The sequence below is a fragment of the Furipterus horrens genome, unplaced genomic scaffold (genome assembly GCF_987537825.1).
Source record: "Furipterus horrens unplaced genomic scaffold, mFurHor1.1.pri manual_scaffold_3, whole genome shotgun sequence".
NCBI lineage: Eukaryota > Metazoa > Chordata > Mammalia > Chiroptera > Furipteridae > Furipterus > Furipterus horrens.
In genome coordinates this window covers 31,433,677-31,457,221 of record NW_028327173.1, presented here as the reverse complement: position 1 = coordinate 31,457,221, position 23,545 = coordinate 31,433,677, and the positions used below count along the sequence as shown (strand labels likewise).

The following is a 23,545-nucleotide window of genomic DNA, read 5'->3' as shown; positions in this document are numbered from 1 at the left end:
CGTAGTCGGGAACACTTGCTCGGATTGGCGTGTACTATCGTCCTTTGACAAGGGATAGGGGTAGCTGGTATTTGCACATGAAATGGATTTACTAAGAATGTCCCCTCAGTCACGCCAGGCCAAAATATGTTGATATGTAAGATTTATTTAAGATGTTACCTTCTAAAGAACTTTGGAAATATGCAGATTTATTCGCTATTCCTTCAGCCCAGTTCCCATTCTTACCCACATCGCTGATGAAACCGTCCTAATTGCTGACCTTTTCAAGATGGCGGTCCGAAGCTGCCACTCTCGGGCTTGCGCACCTCCCCAAGATGGCGGCGCCCGAGGCCTGGCGCGCCCGGAGTTGCTGGTTCTGTGAGGTAGCGGCGGCAACGACCATGGAGGCCACGTCCCGGGAGGCGGCGCCAGCGAAGAGCTCGGCCTCGGGCCCCAGCGCTCCCCCCGCCCTGTTCGAGCTGTGCGGGCGGGCAGTGAGCGCCCATATGGGGGTTCTGGAGAGCGGGGTGTGGGGTAAGTTACGGGGTGAGGGGCTACCTCTGGCAACGAGCGGAGGCGGCCCAGCGGCCGGGGGGCACGGGGGGCGAGGCCGGGAGGCCCAGGGCAAGGCCCAGCCCGGAGCACTGGAAGGCAGACAGTCTGCTCGGAGAATGAATTACGTGACTGACGAGGCTGGGCATAGTAAAGACGGGGACCAAATCGGCAGGTGAACCTGCACCGCGGCCTGGCAGGGGGGCGCAGGGGGCGAGGCCAGGAGGTCCGGGCTAGGGCAGGGCCGGCAGGGCTCGGACGCCAGGGACAGGGCTGACGGGCTGGGCCGAGGGCACCGAACTGACACCCGGGCTGGAGCGAGCTGAGGAACCTCGGATGTCGAGCCGACGGGCAGGGATGGCCCTGCCGTTTGGGGGCGGGGGCCGAAGTTGGGAGGCCCGGCCTAAGGCAAAGAGGCCAGGCCCCGGCCCACCCAACCCGACGGACGGTGCGGGGCCTCTGGTATCTTCCTGACAGATACAGAGACCCCAGAGGCCGAGACTCCGGAGGCCAAGCCGATGACAGAGTGTAGCCCATTGGATTGCGGAGCGAGGGATGGGGCAGGGAGAGACGCCGAAAGGCTCGGGGCGCCGAGGCCTGTGTGATGGCCTGTGTGATGGCCCAGGGCAGGAGGAAGCGAACTGATGAGCGGGGCCTCGGGTGCCAAGCTGATTGAGCGACGGATGGGCGTGCAAGGCAGGGAGCGCCCGAGGCCACTCGTATTGGCCTGAGCGGCGAGGAAGGGCCCGAACGCGGGTGAAGGGAGGCCCGAAGAGGGTCTGCGATCCCGGGAGGCTCGAATGACGGACAGGCGGGAAGGGCCAAAGGAGGCCCCAGGCAGGGCCACGGCCGGGGATCCTGGACTGGGAGGGGGCGCACCGCCGCTAGGAGGCCCTGGTCCGAGTGGGAGCGAACGGAGGCCCCAGGCCTGAGAGCGGCGAGGACCCACGGGCCCGGCTTGAGTGGAGGGCGCCCCGGCTGAGCAGCAAAGGCGGGCAGCCCGGGGCGCCGGGAGGAGGAGCCGGGCAGGACGAAATGGACAGCTTAGGTGGTGGGCCCGCGAACTCGGCGGGCCGGGTGGGCCTAGTGATGAGGAGAGTAGGCCTGCAGCCCGATGGACACGAGGAGGCCGGGCTGTGGGGTGTGTACCCTCAGTCGCTGACTGGCCGCTGGTGAGGAAAACTGGGGTTGGCGTCGTGGGGACTAATAGAGTGCAAAAGAAGAAAGTAAGGGCCTCTGGGGGATAGGCCCGGCCACACGGGGGACAAGGGAAGCCTTGGGCCTGCAGCGCCTGACAGACTGTGGAGTGAGGGGGTGGGGTCCAGAGGCCTGGCCTGGAGTTGGGTGAGGATGTTACAGGCCAGGCCCAGGGCCTAGGGAAGAGCGGGGAGGGGTGGTGAGAGAGGGCGCCCTAGGCCTTGGGCGTGGGGGTGGGGTTCTGGAAAAGGCCTCAGGAGTGGTGGTGGTGTCTTTGCCAGGAGGAAGGACCTGCTAAAGTCCGGAGTGAGGGCTTGAGGTCCTGGGGTGGGGGCTTGGGTTGCACCATGAGGAGGGATGTGGAGAAAAGGCCCAGGAGTTTGGGGGGTCGGGCCACTAGGAATATTCCCAAGGCTGCAGAGAGTGGTTAAGGCGGCCCAGGGATGTGTGGTGGGGATGGGTCACAGATCGTGTAGAGGCCCGAGTCTTTATGTACTGGGGAAAGACTGTCAGAATATGTCTGGCCTGGTGGGGGGAGGGGATTGTGGAGCCTCTGTGCCGACAGCTGAGAAGAGGAGGGTCGGACTGACCCATGGGGAATAGAAGGAAAGTCTCAGTGGAGCTGGGCAGAGGGCTCAGAAAAGTCTCTGGGAATGTGGAAGAAGGAAGACAGGATCTGGCTGTGTCCGCTGGGAGCTTCTAGGGCGCTAAATCTGGCCAGGAGGAAAGAGGACTGGGTGTGGAGTGGCAAGGGAAAGCAATGAAGGTGTAACCTGGAGAGAAGCAAGGAAGACCCTGGCTTAAGAACAGAGAAAGGAGGAGAGGAGTTTGTGGATAATAGGGGATGAGAATCCCTGGGGCTGTGAGAGGGGATGGCTAAACCAAGGAGATCAGATTGGAGGGCCTCACCCAGGTAAACAGTGACACAGGGAAAGCTGAATCAAGTTAGACCTCTGGGAAGAGTCAAGTAAGAGGCCTGCTAAGCAATGCTGTTTTGGAAGAAAGGTTTCAATGTGGGCTAACAGTCAGGAAGGCTTCCTGGAGGTAGTAGACCGATTTTGCTTTGTGTAGGGAGAAGAGGGGAAAGTGAATAGAGGCAGCAGGAAAGCATACAATGAGGAAACATAAGTAGAATAGTAATGTTATACCTTGAATGCCAGTATAGGGAGAGTTGGACTTGATCTTAAATGCAGTAGAGAGACTACATTAGTGTAACAGCATAGGTAATTAGTGCTTTCATTCAGCAAGCACATTGAGTAGCTACTATGTACAAAGAATTGCATTAGACTCTTAGATAGCAAGATTCAATCATTCCACACATAAATATTAAAGGAGATCCTGGAATGGAAGTTCTTAAAGATTTTCCTTAGATGTGGTATATTCCAGGTTCTCAAACTTATTCTTGGATGGACAGAGAGATGCTATTGATAGGGTAAGAATAGTAATCACCAAAATTTAGTGCACTTATAATGGCCAACTATGGTTTTAAAAAGACTATGAGCACAATCTCCTTTAATTTTCACAACAATGTTACGAGGTAGTTATTATTATCTACATTTTAAAATTGAGGGAATTTAGGCTCAAAGATATTAATTTGCCCAAGGATTCACAATTAAGTAGTACAATCAGGATTACACTCAGTTTTCTGCAACTCTAGAGACCAGTCTCTTTAGCTATAATACTGTAATGCCTCTCTGATCTAGGGAAGTTAGCAAGCAGATTTTGTTTTTAAGATATATATATATATATTTTTTAAATTTATTTATTTTCAGAGAGAGGTGAGGGAAGGAGAAAGAGAGGGAGAGAAACATCAGTTTGTGAGAGAAATAGCCTCTGGTTGCCTCTCACATGCCCCTAACTGGCAACCTGACCCACAACCCAGGCATGTGCCCAGACCAGGAATCGAACCAGTCATAGGCTGATGCTCATTCCACTGAGCCACACCAGCCAGGGCTGTTTTTAAGATACATTGAATTTTGAGTATATAGCCTAATTGTTTCTATTCCTCATAGGAAAGTACTAGTTCTGGGTATAGTGGGTGCCTAAAGGATGGAAGTAGCCAACCTGAAAGAGTGGGAAGGGAAATCAGAAAAGGCTTAATAAAGGGCATGTGATACTTGAATGAGCAGTTGTTATGCTGAAAGTGGCAAGGATATTCCTGATGGAGAGAAGAGCATAACAAAGTGAATCTCACGCACAGAGGCAGAAAACAGTGTAACAAGCTAGATAATTGAAAAATGTAGTTAACTGTGGCCGAAGTGTGGGAGGCAAAGCAGGGAGCAGGAGAAGTTAGTAGAGCCCAGATTATACATATTAAATAGGCTTTGTTAAATACAGAATGGTTCATTATGCTTGGGCAGAAGTGAACTGACCAGCTCCTAAATGAGCATATCAACTTGCTTTGTGGGATTATTTCAACCTTGTAGATATGTATGGCCCTGAAATTGCAGCTGCTAACTAAATAGCTGAAGATAAGTGGATCAGAGTTTGAATTAGACATAGGTTAACTTCTACAGGTTGCATTTGTCAAATGAGAAGTCTGCCCTTCCATTTCTTTTTTTTCCCCAATAGGACACAAAATGCTTAGAACCCTGGAAGAAAAAAAAGTAAATTTTGTGTTTTGTTTTTTGTAGCCCTCCCAGGCCCAATACTTCAAAGCATCTTACCTCTGCTCAACATATATTACTTGGAGAGGATTGAGGAAACTGCCCTCAAGAAAGGTGAGTGCCTTTCATTCTTTCTCAGTCAGTGATTGTAAGCAAGGCACTATGTTATTAGGTAAATATGCCTGACCTGCACAGAACTTCATGTTTTTCAAAAAGTACCTTCACACCTACTTTCTTACCTGATTCCTCACACTATTTGTAAAACACAAAACAAATATATGATGCTTATTGTACTAATAAAAGTGAAACCATAGGCACACCACAATTAATAATAGCAAAGCTAGACTAGAACCCAGATCGATTGAATCTTAGTTTTTCTATTTTACCAAGTGGCTTCCCAAACCCCTCATTGGACACATCTGTTAAGAACTAACATTTATCATCCTGGCTGGTGTGGCTCAGGGGATTGAGTGCCAGCCTGTGAACTGAAAGGTTGCCAGTTCATTTCCTGGTCAGGGCACATGCCTGGGTCGTGAGCCCAGGTCCCCAGTTGGGGGCATGCGAGAGGCAACCAATCAGTGTTTCTCTTGGACATCAATGTTTCTCTCCTTCTCTTTCTCCCTCTCTAAAAATGAATAAATAAAATATTCAAAAATAAAAAAAGAAAAAACTAGCATTTATCTAATTTACTCTGATGTGCCAAATATGCTGTCCTAGGCACTTTACTTGAAGAAACTTATTTAATCTTTTCTTTTTTAAAAAAATATTTTATTTATTTATTTTTAAGAGAGAGGGGAAAGGAGGGAGAAAAAGAAGGAGAGAAACATTGATGTGTGAGAGAAACATCAATCAGCTGCCTCTTGCACGCCCCCAACTGAGGACCTGGCCTATAACCCAGGCGTGTGCCCTAACTGGGAATTGAACCAGCAACCTTTCAGTTTGTAGGCCAGCACTCAGTCCACTGAGTCACACCAGCCAGGGCTTACTTAATCTTTTCAACAATTCTATGAAACAGCTATTAGTAACTACATTTTACAGATAAGAAAACCGAGGTACAGAAAAATTAAGTAACTTGCCCAAGGTCATACAGCTAGAGTATGGTTTGCTGATATTTAAACCCAGGCAGTCTGTCTTTTTAGCCAGTGCTCTTTACCTCTTTGCCATATTGATCTTGTGAATATAGAGGAGGACAACATTGTACTTCACTCATGGTGGCCAAGGAGCAGCCAAGTAAATATGGTATTTCTCCCTACAGGCCTCTCCACTCAGGCCATCTGGCGCCGACTATGGGATGAGCTGATGAAGACAAGGCCTTCCAGTCTGGAAGTAAGTTAAGGCACCATGTAGAACTCCGGCCTGACTTTGCACAGTGAATGCAGGAATAGCACACAAACAGAAATTGGGTGTGGGTAAAGTGCAGGGGCAGGGTTGGAGTGAATTTGGGAGGAGGTCTCTGATAGCTTTTCATAAGGTGCTTTACCATTTGGTATTTGTCACTGATTTGCTTGCTCACCATGTTTGCAAATGACACAAAACAAGGGAAGTGATCACAATAGATGGCAGAACCCAGATTCATAGAGATCTTGACAGGGCTGGAGCAATGGCCAAACTTAACAAGATGAAATTTAATAGGATAATCTAACTCTTAAGTCTGAAAGATTCCAGTTGCATGACCTCAGGGTAGCTGGCTTAGCAGCAGTTTATATTTAAAAAAAAGGGTGGGGGGTTTTTTCGTCAACAGTATGTTAAAGCCACTCATATAAAGAAAACCCTGAGCTGTGTGAACTAATATAACTGTAATGTAGGCCAAAGGACAAGAGGGGTGGTAGACCTGCCTAGCTCTGTAGTGGTCAGGCTACTCCTGGAGTATGGAGAAAGAAGTCAAAGCTATATCATGTAAGTCATATTTGGAAGACTGGAGATGTTTTCCCCTGAAAAAAAAAAAAGAACACACTTGGGGAACATGAACTGTTTTGAAATATTTGAATGGTTGTCTCATGACAGAGGGATTAATAGACTTGTTCTGATGGAAGCTAAAGGAGGATAGATTTTTGCTTAACTAAATGTAGAACTTTTAAAATCTGAGCTTAATGGTGATGAAACAAGCTAATATCAGAGATAATAAGCTTCCTGTCTCTAAGTGGTCATATAGATCCTGGATAACTACTTGACACAAGGGTATTGCAGAGGAAATTCAGCATGGTAAGAGAGGTTGAATAAGATGAGTTTTAGGGTTCCTTTTAACCCTGAGATTCTGTTAGTTTTTGGTTCAGATGTAAACACTGGAGCTCTCGTTTAAACAGAATTTATTTTGCTGCTGCATAATTAGGTGACAGGACAGATTGAGTCCTAAAACTTACCACATACCAGGTCTTATGCTAGATATTGGAAGTACAGACACAATTCCTAACCTTGAGGAACTGCCAGTTTAGTGGAAAAAAATCTGTGAACAAATACATCATTTATGTTAAGATAAGTGGTGTGATAGAGAGTAGCAGGGAGGCTGAGGGAAAAGGAAGCAAGAAAATCTTTTCTAGGAAGGAGTATTTGAACTGGGATATATATTGTGAATGAGGCCAAATGACAAGAAAACAAACTCTTACCAGGAATTGGAGATTGCATTTCTGGGATGCAGTGGGTTCAGTAACATTCAGCTCCATATCCTTCAGCTTCCGCACTTCCAGATCTGGACACGACCCCTGGAGTTCAGGCTCAACAGAACCCTCAGGCACTATATTCAGGAGTTAGGCCTTGTTAGGAAGAGAATTGAATGCAAGAATATTAGAAAACAGTAATGGCTTTCTGCAACCTTATAAGAAACATGGGATTCATTTTGTCCCACTTTGTCCCAGTGTTTCCTAAGCAGTATGGTTGACCAGCTGGTGATGGAGATTGTAGCATTTTTCTCTTAGAGAAAGCTTTTTTTCCCCAACATTAGCTCAGGCTTCCTGAAGAAGAATGTCTATTCATTATCTTGTTTTCTTGTCACAGCATTTCAGAAATTTAGGAAACTCCAGGTTTGGTGACAGAGCAGTCACCTAGACAGAGGTTCTAGCTTGGAGCATATTCATTCCAGAGGGTGTCTTCTGCTTTCCACTTTTGCATGACAGTAACCTTCACTTCATTCATGATTCAGAAACACTTAATGAATGCCTGCTCAGCTCCAGGCACTACACTAGGTTCTCAGGTTACAATGGTGAACAAGTTAGACATAGCCCCTTACTGCTTATACTTATAAAGCAATAGTGTTTCTAACTGTGTAGTACTAGTTTGTGTGTATTAAGAGATCTGTAGAATACTATAGATATTATAGAGACAAAGGATTATTCAATAAATGGTTCTCTAGTAATTGGTTAACTATTTAGAAAAAAATAAAGTTAGAGCCTCACTTTACAGTAGATTACATCGTAAAAAGTGAAAGCACAAAACAACTAACAAAAATAAAGTTTACTGGTTATCTAATCTCAGGATGGAGAGTGCTAATTATTAAATGGGCAGGACCAAATAAAATACGGACATATTTGACCATATAAAATGCCAACACTATACATACAGTTTAAAAGGTACATAAACTGGTAAAGAATGTTTGCAACAACATTTGCAAAACAAGGGATACAGAGAATGAGACAAAGGCTCCATTGGAATAAAATGAGTAAAGATTTGGACAAGTTACAAAATATATAAAAATCTCCAATGAAGTGAAAAATGGGAAAGTAAAATTGTACTTCTTATAAAGTCTTGTTTTGATTTGGTTTTGTTTTAAAAGGTAATTCCAGGGGTGAGTAGAACTTGCATCTTAATATGCTATTGGTGAGAGCAGAAATGTTACAACTTTCTTCATGGGCAGTCTGGAGATAACTGTCAAGAGTCAGTCATTTCCAGATGTTCATTACAGCAAAGTTTAATATCAACAAGTTAGAAACAATTTAAATACTCAGTACAGGAATTATTAAATATAGTACATCCATATTTACAAAACATTAATAAAGTCATTCTAAAAATACTTAAATACATGGTGGCAAAAATGTTTAATGATATGGTGCTTTAATGTTAAAAAAACAACAGTCTTTGAAACCTCTGAATTGTCTCTGTTCTAAAAAGTATCTAAAACTATTCACATATACATATATGTATACTCCAAAGCATTGGTTTACACATGATTTTTTATTTGCTTCTTTATAATTCCTCAAGCAATATTTCTATTATGAGAAAAGCTACAGTGGACAATAGTTTATGAACATTTGCTGGCTGTACCAGTTTAGTACAAGAAAATATTTCATCCTCCCTAGCTTGTACACATACATACACACTTCTTCCTCCCCCACCAATGCCTGAGCTGCCAATCCTTTAGCATAGGCCAAGGATTGTGTTGGAGGCAAATGTCATCTCACCTCTTTGGTGGTACCTCGTTTACCCTTCTGTCACTAAAAAGCAAGTATTTAAATCACTTTGTGTTGTCTGAGTTATAGTACACAAAATGAGTAGCTTGGACTAGATCTCTCAGGTATTTTTCAGCTTTGAAGTTTTAGCATAGATTCTTTTAAAAAGTAGTGATGGAATAAAATGCAATGAGTTGCTCTCTGCTCATGCATTAATTCATGAGAAAAAAGCCATTGGGATAGTTGTCATAACTAAATTTATTCCTCATTTAACTCTCACAACTCTATGATGTATAGTTATCTTCCTCACTTGACAGATGAAACTAAAGCAGAAAGAGGTGAAGTGAGTGACTTGCCTAACATTAGTTTGTGAACAGCAGACCCAGGATTCAAGTTGAGGCAGTCTGGCTGAGTGCCTGCTCCTAATCACTATGTCATGCTGCTGTCCACTGCAGTTATCATGGTTGGGGTGTTACAGTTTCAGATATTCTCGCTCATTGTCTTCATCAACTAATAAAATGTCTGAAAAAGCCCAATATTTAGTTATCTAAACTACATATTCTGACCTCATATTCATGCCTCATGTTCAGAAACAGGCACAATATCTTGGTTCACATCTTTGTCCATATGTTAGACCCAGATCTACAATAACCATCTGACTCTCATTTGTAAAACTGAAGCCTTGCTGGGGTTACCTACCAGTGTTTTTCAAGGGTGTGAGTGTGTGCCAGCGAATTGTAGGAAGAGTGCTAGAGTGAGGTAGGATTTGCATTCAGGAATACCCCCTCTGCTTCTATTCAAGGTTGAATAGAGGTTTGGTTGCCAGTTATTTTTTCCTACTCCCCCAATATCCCCACACTGCTGCTGGTGAAAGAGGCCCTTCTCTTGTTGCCATGCAGTTATCTCAAGCATGAAAAAGTCATTCCTAATCATTACAAACTACAGCAGGTAGCCTTGAGGCAGAGTGAAGGCACAGGGAATGACACTTTTGCCTGAGAATAATAGGGGCCCAGCTTCTGCCAAGAACCCAAGATATAGTTTGAGGATCACTCTGGTATGAGGGGAATGCATGGAGACAGGTTAAGTACCAAAGAGTCTTACTTTAGTCTTGGGCCCCCACTACCTTTGCTTCAGGCTGAATAAATACCCTGCTTAACAGGCTCTGCCTCCCTTCAGTCCATTTCGCATTGCCCCATCTCGGCTAATTATCTACAGCAGCAGAAGTAACATTTTGCATTTTACAGTTTACAAAGTACTTTTAACTTTCACTGCCTCATTCTATCTTCACAACAAACCTGTGAAGCAGGTTTTACAGATGAAGAGAGGTTTAGAAAGGTCCAGAGTCTAGTAGCAGAGCTGGCACCTGTATCAAGGTCAGCAGACTTTCTACTGCACCTTAAGAGAGAATGGCAACTTAGGGGAGTCTTTGTCTCAGTGTGTCCTTTTGAGGTAGGTAGCAGTAATTCCTAACCTCTGATAGCTGTCAGAATCATTTGGGGGGGGGGGTGTTGTTATAAAGAATGTTGCACAGACCTTACCTCAGATGTAACTTCATAGAATCTCCAAGTCTGGGTACATCATGTTTGAATTTTGGGGATAAAATGCCATGGTCAATTCTGATGTGCACCAGAGGTTGAAAATCACTCACATTCAAAGCTCTTTTAAATGTATCAGAATAGTCTGATGAAGTCTCATATCCATCAAAGCAAGTAACTATTACCTTGGAGAAGACAAAGAAATCTAAGATTTGGTCCCTGCCTTACAGGAATTTCTAATCTGTTTGGGATAAGACATCCACAGGCGAAGAGACTCAACACCATAAGGCATGTCTATCAAAGTCTTAAGATCTGAGTGGTTCCAACAAGAGAGGCAACGGAAGGGCGAAGGGGGATACAGACAGACAAACACAGACTCAGAGTGAAATGTTAGTAGGTCCTTTCAGGAAATGTTTGGTTTGGCAATGGAGAGCATTTCTGGCAGGTGTAGGAAAGGACATAGAAGGTAGGTTTCGGTCAGTGAGGTGATCAGTTTGGCCAGAGAAAAGCAAGCATTCATGGAGTAAGATGTGGGAAATAAAGCTTCTGAGGCAGGTAGAAGTTATATTGTGGAGGGTTTTTCTTGCCAAGGTGAGGTGCTTCAAATTAATCCTAGGTGTAGTAGAAAGATATTGGGGGTTTTAAAGCAGAATAATGAACAAAAAAGGAAAAACCCAATAAAGTAAATAATGTAATCAGATGTATTTTACAAAGATAAATCCAGTGGACATGTGTAAGTTTGGAATGGGGAAAAGGGGGCAGGGAGAGCAGTCAGGAACGTAATGAAGTCTGGTGAACATAAGTTAGGTAATGTAAGAATGGAAAGTTGGGATCAGGTTCTAGAAATAAATATGGAAGAATTTACAGGAATGAGTGACTTCTGAGAGGCACTTGAGCAAACTGGTCTCTGGAGCCCAATCCCCTGGGCTCAAATCTTACCTTGGTAATCATAGGCAATAACCTTTGGGACTTGGTTTTCTTATGTAAAATGAGGCTTATTGTAATACATGCCCAAAGATGTGAGGATTAAATTAATTTGTGTAAATTATTTAGAATGTTGTCTGACACAATAAATACCTATTGGAAGGGAGGAAACGTATGATACTTCCATGGGTAGCACTCTTACTGTTACAGCTGTCTGGCATCTTCTTTGTTTTCAGAGCGTGACATGTTGGCGAGCCAAGTTTATGGAGGCCTTTTTTTCCCATGTTCTACGTGGAACCATTGATGTGTCTTCTGATAGGCGTCTTTGTGACCAGCGTTTCTCACCTCTTCTGCATAGCTCCCGCCATGTCCGGCAGCTCACCATCTGCAACATGCTGCAGGGTGCAACTGAGCTGGTGGCTGAGCCCAATCGCAGGGTTCTGGAGACCCTGGCCAGTTCCCTGCATACCCTCAAGTTTCGCCACCTGCTGTTCTCTGATGTGGCTGCTCAGCAGTCACTTCGGCAGCTGTTGCATCAGCTTATTCACCATGGGGCTGTCAGCCAGGTGTCGCTCTACTCCTGGCCTGTGCCTGAGTCGGCCCTTTTCATCCTTATCCTCACCATGAGTGCTGGCTTCTGGCAGCCAGGCCCCGGTGGCCCACCCTGCCGCCTCTGTGGAGAGGCCTCCCGAGGGCGGGCCCCATCCCGAGATGAAGGGTCTCTCCTGCTGGGCTCACGTCGGCCTCGCAGGGATGCTGCTGAGCGATGTGCTGCAGCCCTGATGGCTTCCCGTCGTAAGAGTGAAGCCAAGCAGACGGCCAGAGCTGCACCTGCCACTCGGGTAACACGTCGCAGCACACAGGAGAGCCTGAGAGCAGGCGGGATAGACCCTAAGAGGGAGCTGCGCCCTCCAGCCACCTCCCATGAGGCTCCTGGCACCAAGTGGTCACACTCTGCTCCAGCCACCACCTCCTCTGCCTCTCCCTCTTCTTCCACATCCGCATCCAAAAGGGCTCCAGCTAGCTCAGCCCCACAGCCTAAGCCCCTAAAGCGTTTTAAGCGAGCTGCAGGGAAGAAGGGTGCTCGCACTCGTCAGGGGTCTGGTGCAGAGTCTGAGGACCTGTATGACTTTGTTTTCATTGTGGCTGGTGAAAAAGAGGATGGGGAAGAGATGGAGATTGGGGAAGTGGCTTGTGGAGCTTTGGATGGGTCAGATCCTAGCTGCCTAGGGCTTCCAGCCCTGGAGGCCTCCCAAAGATTCCGCAGCATCTCCACCTTGGAGCTATTCACAGTTCCACTCTCCACAGAGGCAGCTCTGACACTGTGCCACCTGCTGAGCTCCTGGGTGTCTCTGGAGAGCCTCACACTATCCTATAATGGTGAGTGCCATAGAGGGGCAGAGATTGGGTCTCCCAGCAGCACCACCTGCAGTCCCATTCCTATGGAATACAGGGGATATGATCAGGAAGCTGGAGAGGTGACCCTGCCCTCCTTACAGGGAGGCAGATGGCATACAGGTTGTGGCAGGCTGTTGATGTTAGGGGAGAGGAACATGAGGTCTGCAGTCTTGCTTTATAGTTGGAAGCAAGGGTTCCTGAGGGGCAATGAGAACCTGAAGCATGAGTACATTTTAGATATGGTAGATAACCCAAGGGCCGATACAAGTACAGTGTAAGCAAGCCCAGCCAGGGCTGAGGCTAGATTCCTACCTGTCATATAAAAGCAGCTGCACAGGCAAGGAGTTGTGGGACATTTTATCAGGCCAGCAACCTGCAAAGCAGTTCTTTCCTACCTGGTCGTGCCCAGCTAAATCTTCGACTCTGGCTAAATCCAGCAATTTGCCTAAGTTGCAGAGCACTGCTAGAGAAAATCAAGCTGTGCAGATTGGTGCTATTACACACTCATAGTTATCAACCTTAGACAAATTCCATCTTTGCAACACAAACTCCCATTCCTACTCTACCATTTCCAAACCCTGTCTTCCTTTCTCAGCAGATGACCTCACCTCCTACTTCAGAGAAAACAGAAGCCATTACACATAAACTTATGAACCAGCCTATAAACTTTCCTGCCTCCTTCATCTTTTCTTCTTCCACCACCGTGAAAGAGATCATTGTCCTATCTAAGGCTTAACTCTTCTGTGTTCTAGGCCCATACCCTCTTACCTTCTTAGGAAAGGTTTCTTAAATGTCTTGGTAGTAAGAGCTCTTATATGCTGCTTAGTATTTGTCAGGCATATTTTAAGTATTCTCATTATGTTAACTAATTTAATCCTTACAGCCACATGAGGTCCAGTGACTTGTCCAGGATACCTAACTAGTAAACTGTAGAGCCAAGATTTAAACCCACAGCCTGGCTCGAGTCCATGCTTTTAAACCACTAAATGTTGCCTCCCTTCTCTCCACTGTCTCTCCCCCACCATTTAAACATTCAGTTGGGTAGCCACCAAAACCTACCACCACCTCTATCTATCCCATATTCTCCTGCCCTTCACAGAGAACCTGTTTTCTCTCATAGCCCGCTCCAGTCTTGCTTACATACCCACTACTGCATTGAAGAGCTAAGTCACCAAGGTCCTCCTTGTTACTAAGTTCAATATATGCTTATTAGTTCTCGGTAGCATTTGCTGTTAAGCAGTCTTCCTCATGAAATACTCATTCCCACTTCCACAAAACCTTTTTCTTCTCTCTGGACATTACTTCTCAATGTTCAGAGTTCCTCAGACCTCTCCCAACTTACACATTTCCTGGACAATTTTGTTCATTCCCTTGGTTTCAAAGGCTAACTGGGAAGACCCCACATTCTATGACATTAGACCAGATATTACTTCTAAACTCCAGACCTTTTTATCCAGTTGATCACAAGATATCACCACTTTATGAATCACAAGCTCCTAATCTGAACATATCTTCTCAATTATATTGCAGGTGACTCAGTTGCCCCAAAGGAAACCTGGATTATTTATTTCAAATATATTTGGTTATCAGGTCTTTACAGTCTGTCTCTCAAATCTTCATTTCTCCACATCCTTAATTCAGGCTGTTACTTCTCGCCTGGATCCTCAGTTCCTCCTGAGTCCATATTCACCATACAATCCACTGTCTACACTGAAGACCAAGCATTTTTTCTCAAAAATGGAAATCTGTCATTTGTTCACCATATACCTTAATTTTATTTACAGGGTTATTCATGTCCTCACCCCTGCTTACCTCTATAGTCTTATCTTGAACATTTTACCCCCTTTTACTTTAAACACCAGCCACTTTGATTTTCATTCTTAGAATCTGCCACTTTCTCCTTCAGGCCTTACTTGTACATGCCAGGTTCTCTGCTGCAATCACTCTTCTACCTCCATTGAGCTTATCTCCTTTATTTAGGACTCAGCTGACAGCCTTTATTGGTGTCAGCTGACTGGGTCTTAAGTACCCATTCTTTGTACTCTACTTACCCAGTTCCCATCACGTTGTTATAGGGCTATGTAGGCAAAACCACATCTGTTGCTCACTATAGTCTAGCAAACACAAACAAACAAAAAAAACCCATTATTTACGAAGTACTGGATAAGGTTTAGTTGAATGAAAGAATCAATTGGAATCTCCTCAGTCCGAGGGGAGATAAGAGAGCAGATTCCAAAGTTATTTGCTTTGTGACATTAAGCAACTTTCCTAACCTCCTGGATCCTACTCCCTTCTGTAGGACGTGATTAGCCTTTTCTGCCCCGTTTCCACTCTGTGACTTTTTAAGTATTCCTCTTGTGTTATTGGCACTCCCCTAGTTTTCAGACATTCCCATGACCTATAGGAAAAGCCCAGAGGCCTTTCCTGCTATGTGGGTCTATCACAGCTGGCAGCTACATGCTGCCCTACCACATCGCATCTTGTTTTGTGACTCTGCCCTGATGACTGAAGGCATAGCCCAGTAGAATAGACATCAGTTTTCTGGTTACCTGAGGGAAAAAGCAAGACAATGGATGAATAATTGAGACAAATGAGTTTAAATAATCTGATCCAAAGCTTGAGATTTGATAGTTATCAATAGAAATATTTGGAGTTGTCTCTGAATGTTCCTGTTGCTGACATTCCCACTTGACTCTTTCCTGCACAGGCCTGGGCTCAAACATCTTCCGCTTGCTGGACAGCCTGCGAGTCCTGTCAGGCCAAGTTGGATGCCGCCTCCGTGCCCTGCATCTCAGTGACCTGTTCTCACCACTGCCCATCCTGGAGCTGACACGTGCCATTGTGCGAGCTCTGCCCCTGCTGCGGGTCCTCTCTATTCGTGTTGACCACCCCAGCCAAAGGGACAACCCTGCTGTGCCAGGGAATGCAGGGCCTCCTAGCCACATAATTGGGGATGAAGAAATACCAGGTGAAGCACTGTGCTTGTGTGTCTGTCTGTACACAAATGTGCAGGTATATTTGTGTGGGGAAAGCAGGAGGATCTCTAATTCAGGCCTGCCACTCCTGGCTTATCTGGAATCTGTTCCCTCTTCATCCTATTCTTTAAGATAACTGTGGGTTGGACAGGGCCCAGACCATAAGCCTTGTAAGGGGTGACCATGGCAGATCAGCCTCCAGAATAGGGATCTGAACCAAGAATGGAACTGTTAGACTAAATTAGGTCCCCTTGCTGTATGTTCCCTGAAATCCTGTCTGTCTCCTCTACCACCACTCCGCATATATTATATTTGCTTGTCCAAGTAGTCTAGTCTTCCTGGACTAAAAACTACATAAAGAACTGAATTTCACATTTATTACTCTATTACCAGAACCTAGCACAGTGTCTACCACATAGTATAGGCACTCAAGAACAAGGAGACATGTCTTTTTTAGTGAATCCCTTAAGGACAGAGTAGGATCTGCTATGGGAGTGAAGTAAAGATGGCCAGCTGGAATCTTCTCTCCTTACCATACCCAGAAAACTGCCTGGAACAGCTGGAGATGGGATTTCCACGGGGAGCCCAGCCAGCCCCACTGCTCTGCTCTGTACTGAAGGCCTCAGGTTCTCTGCAGCAGCTGTCCCTGGATAGCGCCACCTTTGCCTCTCCCCAGGATTTTGGACTTGTGTTACAGACACTCAAAGGTAAGACACAGCTAAAATGGTCAAGGGAGGAAAGAGGGGACTTTGCATTGCTCTTCGGAAAAGCTATTAAGGCCCATGGCCTCTGCCCCCATCCAGACTACAACCTAGCCCTGAAGAGGCTGAGCTTCCATGACATGAATCTGGCTGACTGTCAGAGCGAGGTGCTCTTTTTGCTACAGAACTTGACTCTTCAAGGTAAGTTTTCCACCCAGATTTGCGGCATCCCTGAGTTCTCAGAGCTCTGCCACTGAGTGAGCCACTGTTTTCTCCTTGGTCTTACATTAACTATAAAATGGTTATAGAGCCTGCATAGCCTTCTTCTAGAAGATCCCAACTCAACTCCCCCTATACTACACATGGAAATTACTTTTAGAGCATCTCACCAAAGTTTTCCTTACCTTTCAGTAGCTGACAGAAATCATGGTAGTAGAGAGGGATTAATGTGCTGTTAAAGACTTGTCTTTAATCCCCAGCCCTGCAAAGAGGGCAATTAATGGATGAGGGAAGGTGAACAGAAATGTCCATGCAGAGAAGCTTCCTACAGTGAACATCTAGGATTAATCTCTGGCTTGAATTCTGATTTAGTTCTTGCCTTGGCGTCTTGGACAAAATTCTTTATAGGCCCCTATAAAATGTTCACACCCCTTGCTAAGGTCAACTGGAGCAGGAGGGCAGCACCCATCCTAATGCAGCCATCAGAATTTATTCTAATTTCTCTTGACAGAGATTACCTTCTCCTTCTGCCGTCTGTTTGAGAAGCGCCCAGCCCAATTTCTGCCTGAGATGGTTGCTGCTATGAAGGGCAACTCCACATTGAAGGGTCTCCGGCTGCCAGGGAACCGCCTGGGTAGGGGCAGAGCCCTGGCAATGGAGAGGGAGAGGGGGAAGGAGCCAGTCCTTTGACCTAGAAACTCACAGACCTCCAACTGGGAACACAGGGGTTAGAATGTAGTTGTGTGTTGGGACTTAGTTAGGCTGGGATACCCTTATTCCCTGTTCTTCGGTGGTTACCAACATTTCGCACCTTCTCTCTAGGGAATGCTGGCCTGCTGGCACTGGCAGATGTCTTCTCAGAGGATTCATCCTCCTCTCTGTGTCAGCTGGATATCAGGTACACATTGGGGGCTCAGGGGAGGAGGGAAGGGGACAGGAATAGAGCTACAGGAGCATAGACCAAGGGTAAGTTGCTTCCTGGATGTCTAATCCATCTCACCCCTACCAGTTCCAACTGCATCAAGCCAGATGGACTTCTGGAGTTCGCCAAGCGGCTGGAGCGCTGGGGCCGTGGAGCCTTTGGTCACCTGCGCCTCTTCCAGAACTGGCTGGACCAGGATGCAGTAACAGCCAGAGAAGCTATCCGGCGGCTCCGGGCTACCTGTCACGTGGTTAGCGACTCGTGGGACTCATCCCAGGCCTTTGCAGATTATGTCAGCACCATGTGATGGGGCCCATGTCTCACAGGCCCATGCTCAGTACCATCAGCTTGCAGGGGCTGAGGCATGGGCTGCCCAGAACTCCCAACCAATTCTATCTTTCTCTTTCTGCCACCTTTTTTTCTCTTATTTTCCTTCATCCCTTGCACTGAGGTTCTGGAGGCATTGATGGGGCCCAGCAAAAGCATTCCCAGAACTGGGTTTAGAGCCTTCCGGCTCCTTACTCAGTAACCTGAGAACCCTGGGCCAGGAGGTTACAGTGGTCATTAGTCACTGAGGACAGCTCCCCTTTCCCCTATCCCGGGGTTCCTGCTTTCCCACCTCAAGCAGGTACCTAAGCTTTAGATAAGTGTAGGAGTGCCCACTACCAGACCTCTTCTCTGCTGGGCTCGCCGTGCTGCTCTCAGGCCTCAGTCCCTTTCATACCTTTATTCCTTTCTTTTTTTTAACCAAAAAAGTTTTTCTTATAAAATAAATTTTGGGCAAACATCATGCAGCCCTTCTTGATGATTCTTCTCCCAGAGAACAAAATTCAACAGGGCCCTATGGACCCTGTCTCCTTCTTCTTAACAGCTACACCCAGACTAGCTGGGTATCAGCGGAGGCCCCGCTGCTCCTCATGGGAACGCTGGTGGAAGACGAAGGTAATGGCAGTGGAGGCAGCATCCCAGGCAGCCTGGAGTACCTCATCCCTGAGCCCCCGCTTATCAGTGCTATGGTTCCATTGAGCCAAGTCCGAGGTGCAGTCAGAATCATCAGGGGGTGGCCTGACCTGGTGGTTGTTGACACAGCGGCAGCAGTGCAACCTGGAGGAGGAGGACAAAGCTGTGGTCACTATACATCCCATCTCCATGCTGTGCAGAGTTCATAGATAATGGTTAGCAAGGGCACATCAGCCACCTCTCGTGTGTGTCACTGAGGCTAGCCTCATCCAGGGTAAACAGCTCTTTCAACTCGCCCAGAGAGAAGTGCCGCTCCACATCCTGCTCTGCATCTACCACACAGCTACTCAGTGCCTTCTTGTGGCTCTGACGCTGGAAGATCTTTTCCTCAATGGTCCCTGCCTGAGAGAAAATAGGGGAAGTTAGGGAAGCAGGACTAAGTCATAACCACACCTAGAAGGCCGGAAAACCCAGGGACTGAAACTATAGCCACCCAAGAGAAAGAGAAATGAAAAGTAAGAATCCTACAGCAATACTTATGTTCAACTGAGCTCATTACCCAGTCCACTTCTTGGGAATATGACTTGTGCATGTCTGCCCACCCAGAATATTTTCTGTACCAATGGAGGGTTTCAGGGCCTAGCTACCTTCAGGGGAAGCTGAGGTTTGTCCATAGCAGCTTCATCATACTTTCACACCAAAGCCCAACTCTCACTCAGTGACTATTATTTGGGTATTCTATGTTAGACACTGCTAACACTAGGGTATAAAGAAAAATCAAATATGATCCCTGTTCTGAAACTCAGACTAGTGGAACAAACAGACATAAGCTAATTTGGTACAATAATAGATTTCTGTATAGAATACCTAGGAGCCCACAGGGGATGGTAGAGTGGAATAGCATTGAAAAGAATGAAAGTAAAGATGGTCCTTAGGCTGAATCTTAAAAAATGAATTGATAATTTAGAAGGGAAGGGAGAAGGGAAGGCATTCCCAGCAGAGAAACAAAGGAGTAAGTCTGACCTGCTGGAGGACTGTGAGGTCAGCCTATGTAAGGACAGTGGAAGTGTAGTAAGAGCTGGGACTAAGAAATCAGTAGAGGCCATACTGGAGAAGCTTGGATGCTAGGCTGAAGAGTTTGACCATTCTGTAAGTGATAAAAGCAAAATCAGAATGTTTAGAAAGCTCATTCTGGAAGAAGTATGTGGAAAATGGGTTAGGATAAGACCAAAGATAAAGAATTAGGAAGCTTCCAAATATACGAGTGAGAGATTACTATGACTAGCATGGGATGGAGAGGGAGGTTAGATTACGGAAATATCAAGAAGGTAAAATCAATGGTAATTGGAATATGGTCTAGTAAGATGTCCAAATTGGGGTTGGATAGGTAATGAAGCCATTAAATAACAAACTTCAGAATGGGAGCATGTTTTGTCGTGATGTATCTAAAGTGCTCATAAGATATTCAGGTGGAAATGTACAGTAGGTGATGGATGCATGAGCTAAAAAGTTTGTTAAAGCCTTGTCAATATAATGAGCATATATAATCACAGAAGTAGGAAAACCAAGAGTGGAGCTCCCAAAGAGAAAAATAATTTTAAGGTTAGTAGTCTAATAGTGTCAGATACACAAAGAAGGAAAAATCAAGAGTCTCTCGTTTTGGCAATTAGAAAGCCAAAAATAGTACATTCAAAAGCAAGGGCAATAGCATAAACAGTGTGATAAGTGAGTAAAGATGAAGTAAAGTTAATCTGTAGGCTTTGGAAAATTTGAATAGAAAGTAACCCAAGATAGTGGCTACAATAAGGATTGAGAAGTAGTTTTGTTTCTAAGGCAAGAACTACTTGAGTATTGAGTATATTTGTAGACTTAAGGGACTAAAGGAGAAATTAAGGAAGGAAAGGATGGAAAGGGTTCTAGAGCAGAGCTGGAATGAGCCTCAAGCAGAGAGGACAGGCATGATCTTCCTCTGAGATGAGAAGGGAAGAACGGTGTAGGATTTATGGAGGAGAGGAAGGGGGCGGAGAGAATTCAACCCTAGTGGCCTACATTTTTTTTCTATAAAGTAGAAAGACAAGGTCTCTGCAGAAAAATAGAGACAGTGTTGAAAGCTTGAAGTAGCTGTTGAAGGAAATGAGATACGGCCCAGCCCAAAATGGTGAACATGAATTTGTGGTAGTGCCAATCTGTAAACGCAAATTTATCTGGTGTAAAAGCTGAGAACAGTTGTAATGATTCAAGTGAAATAGGTATTAGGGAAGGAGTATCTGAAAGGATGCATAGTAAGGATCAGGCTGAACAGAAAATGCAGTCAAGCTACATTTGGGGACTGAAGACAGGGTACTAGGGACATTAGGTTGAAACAGATGTAGGAGGTATAAGAAAGCTGGAAGGACAGGAAGTGATAGCTATTACTAATGATAGGTATTAAAGTTTTGGATACTATGTAAAGTATTGGTACTGTTAAAAGTTCCACAGTGTATGTATAGTCTCAGGAGTAATTAAAATAGGGAGAATTAAAATAGGGAGAGGTCAAGGAAACATGAAGGCCAGAGTGCTGGATAACTGCATGGTCCTTGGAAGTCCACCAACATGATAGCTGGATTTGGGGAAGAAATAAAGACTGAGCTGGTGTCCAAAGTAATCAATGAATTAGGAAAATAGCAGGAGGTAGATTACTGTAGAAAGGAAAAGAGGGTATCAAGCCAGATGACATGAGCTTCAAAAGAGGAACTATATGATCAAAAGAGGAACTATATGATGGATGATCTGAGTGATCACTGAGAACCTGGAGAATGCCAATACCACTCTTAGCACTATGGGACATAGAGTACGAGAAGACTATAAGGCCAAGTGGGAGAGCAGAAATCAGTTATGAGGGAAAGCAGATGTCCTGATAAAAAGATGGGGTTACAGGGGAGTTTGTTAACTAGTGAACAGGCATCCAGATGGCATTGTAAGAAGGGTTTTGGGGAATGGGGTGGAGGGAACAGAAGAACAAAAGACTCCAGGCTAAGCCCCTTGGCCACTGTTAGAGGGAGAGGAGCCAAAGAGACACATTGAAAAGCAACCCAATGTGGTCCTGAAGGTCTTGTTCCAGGACCCACCCCTACTCTATCCTTACAGACAGCAGGCGATAGATATAGCAGGTCTTCTTTTGACCATCACGCCAGACCCGAGCCATGGCTTGTTCATCGTTAGCTGGGTTCCAGTCAGGGTCAAACATGACCAGGCGGTTAGCTCCAATGAGATTGAGGCCACAGCCCCCAGCTTTGCTACTCAGCATGAAGACAAAGTCAGGGCTCTGGAAAGAGAAGAGAACCTTTTGCAGCCTGAACTGGAATCCTACTTGGCCCAGCCAACTGCTCTCTCTTACACATTTGTACTCATATGCTCAGACCAATTATGAGGACCACTAGTTTGCCTACCACTCAACTTCCCAGCCCACTAGGTCAGGTCCCAGCCCAGCCATCACCAACAAGCCTAACCCTGCCACACTCACAAGAAAAAAAAAAATTCAGGAAGACCCTGGAAGCCCTCTGATATCTGACAGCTTCTCTTTCAACCCTTAGTTCTGATGTTACTACGTTGATGGTATGGGGACAGGGGCTATGTGTTTACCGATGGACTGTTGAAGCGCTCTACAACCTTGGCTCGCTTCTTAATGGACATGGTGCCATCCAAGCGAACATATAAGTACCTAAAGAGAAATTCAAAGGTCAAAACCCAAGAAAAAAGCAGAGTTCCTTGGAGTCAGAGCTACTGAAGGGACTGAATGAACCATGCTTGAGACTGTTCACGCACAGCCTAAGGCCCCACACTCCCAAAGGGAGGGGCAGGAGCTAGGAGCCAGGGTTCTGTCCTATGGGAGCACCTGAAAGATCAGGGGCTATTCTGCTTGGTAATGAAACTAGGACCATCACATCAATAAGGAAACAGATGTCTTCTGGGAAGTCCCTCCTGCACCCACATCTTGGCCCACATCTACCAATCAGAACACCTATTTTTCCTATGAGGGACAGTAGGGAGGCACCCCTTTGACAGCCTAGTTAAGCTCTTCCCTACCTTCGTGCCCGGCAGAGCTTCTCAAAGAGGTCCAATGTCTGGGTATAATTGGACACCAGCACTACTTTGTCACTGCTGCAGCTTCGGGTCACCGCCAGAATGTAATCAAGGACGAGCATCTTACCTGGGGATATCAGCAGCTATTAGCCCCCAGTGGGTCATCCCAATGGCCCACAACTCTTACTCTTGATATCCTACCTTGAGTCAAGATAGGTCTAGAAAAAAGAGACAATTTCCCATTCTTCCTCCCAGAGAAACCAAAAAACAGGTTGGAAAGGCTTCACCTGACAGCTGGGGCTCTAGAGCCTTGGAGCTATAACCAGGAGGGAATATGTCCAAGGCACCTTCGAAGCCATCCTCCTCTTGTACACACTTGTCATAGATTAGAGCTGGATCTGGGGGAAAAATAAAAACCAAAATGCCAGCTACATGGCTTTTGAAAGTTTCCACTTCAAACTCATTAGAAGACCCTCTAGAAGCCTACCCAAAAGACCTCCCTCAGTACCAGATTTGCTTGGTCCCAAAGGCCAGTGTGCAGTTAGTGTCATCTGGGACCATGAATGGACAATCTTGCTCACTAGCGTGTTCTCCCAACAAGAAGGGAGTTATACCAGAGGTGTTAAGGTTTGTTATTTTTTTCTCCTGTCCAACATTTTATATGTACATGTGTACATGAACACACACACACAGTCCTGTATACCCCAAGCATCAAGTATGGGCTGGGCAGAGGATAAGCTAAATTTTTCAAAGCAAAGGATCTTGTTTAGAGAGTACACACTGCAGGGCTCATGCCTTGCTTGGGGAGGGCTGGAATCACATGTGGCTTCTATGAGGACTCTGGACAAGTATTAATAAAGGTGGCTGGATCACCTGCGGGAGCCTACTCCTCGTTGCTCACTCTCAAAGAGGACCTCAGAGCGCGGACCCAACTCACGGTTACAAAGCTTCTTTAATGAGGTGATGGAAGAAAGGGAAGACACACTCATCTTGCCCTCACGCAACTCTTCTGCTGGCTTGGCCTGTCTCAGAAACCTCTGGTATAATTCAGTCTGAAGGGCTGTCAACCTGAAAAAAAGGCAGCTGGGTCAGTGGGAAAGGCTGAACCACACTTTGGGCCTCTGAGGACAACTGGA

The 23,545-nt window shown here is 45.9% G+C and overlaps 2 protein-coding genes across 3 annotated transcripts in view; one reads left to right on the top strand and one right to left on the bottom strand.

Moving 5' to 3' along the window:
- Window positions 1-276: 276 nt before the first annotated feature.
- Window positions 277-18,177, top strand: LRRC41 (leucine rich repeat containing 41). The gene is made up of 10 exons (XM_090269381.1): window positions 277-513; window positions 4,362-4,448; window positions 5,590-5,660; window positions 11,409-12,552; window positions 15,278-15,538; window positions 16,088-16,252; window positions 16,349-16,447; window positions 16,977-17,099; window positions 17,288-17,363; window positions 17,475-18,177. Exons 1-10 carry the CDS (start codon window positions 315-317, stop codon window positions 17,692-17,694), a joined length of 2,445 nt encoding a protein of 814 aa, XP_090125507.1. The 5' UTR covers window positions 277-314; the 3' UTR covers window positions 17,695-18,177.
- Window positions 18,100-23,545, bottom strand: part of RAD54L (RAD54 like) — a 24,515-nt gene continuing 19,069 nt past the window's right edge. For both annotated transcript variants that reach the window (XM_090269383.1, XM_090269382.1), the window contains 7 exons: window positions 23,347-23,477; window positions 22,697-22,807; window positions 22,413-22,536; window positions 21,969-22,047; window positions 21,472-21,651; window positions 18,586-18,749; window positions 18,100-18,491 (listed from right to left, as the gene is read on the bottom strand). In XM_090269383.1, coding sequence (XP_090125509.1) covers window positions 18,281-18,491; window positions 18,586-18,749; window positions 21,472-21,651; window positions 21,969-22,047; window positions 22,413-22,536; window positions 22,697-22,807; window positions 23,347-23,477 — 1,000 coding nt within the window. In that variant the 3' untranslated portion in view covers window positions 18,100-18,280. The remainder of the gene's footprint in view (window positions 18,492-18,585; window positions 18,750-21,471; window positions 21,652-21,968; window positions 22,048-22,412; window positions 22,537-22,696; window positions 22,808-23,346; window positions 23,478-23,545) is intronic.

What these genes read in the sequence shown, in the direction of transcription:
- LRRC41 (XM_090269381.1), top strand. Translation starts at nt 315, where the DNA reads ATGGCGGCGCCCGAGGCCTGGCGCGCCCGGAGTTGCTGGTTCTGTGAG. An exon ending in TCTGGAGAGCGGGGTGTGGG is followed by an intron (nt 514 to 4,361) that starts GTAAGTTACGGG and finishes TGTTTTTTGTAG; the next exon opens with CCCTCCCAGGCCCAATACTT. An exon ending in TGTGTTACAGACACTCAAAG is followed by an intron (nt 16,253 to 16,348) that starts GTAAGACACAGC and finishes GCCCCCATCCAG; the next exon opens with ACTACAACCTAGCCCTGAAG.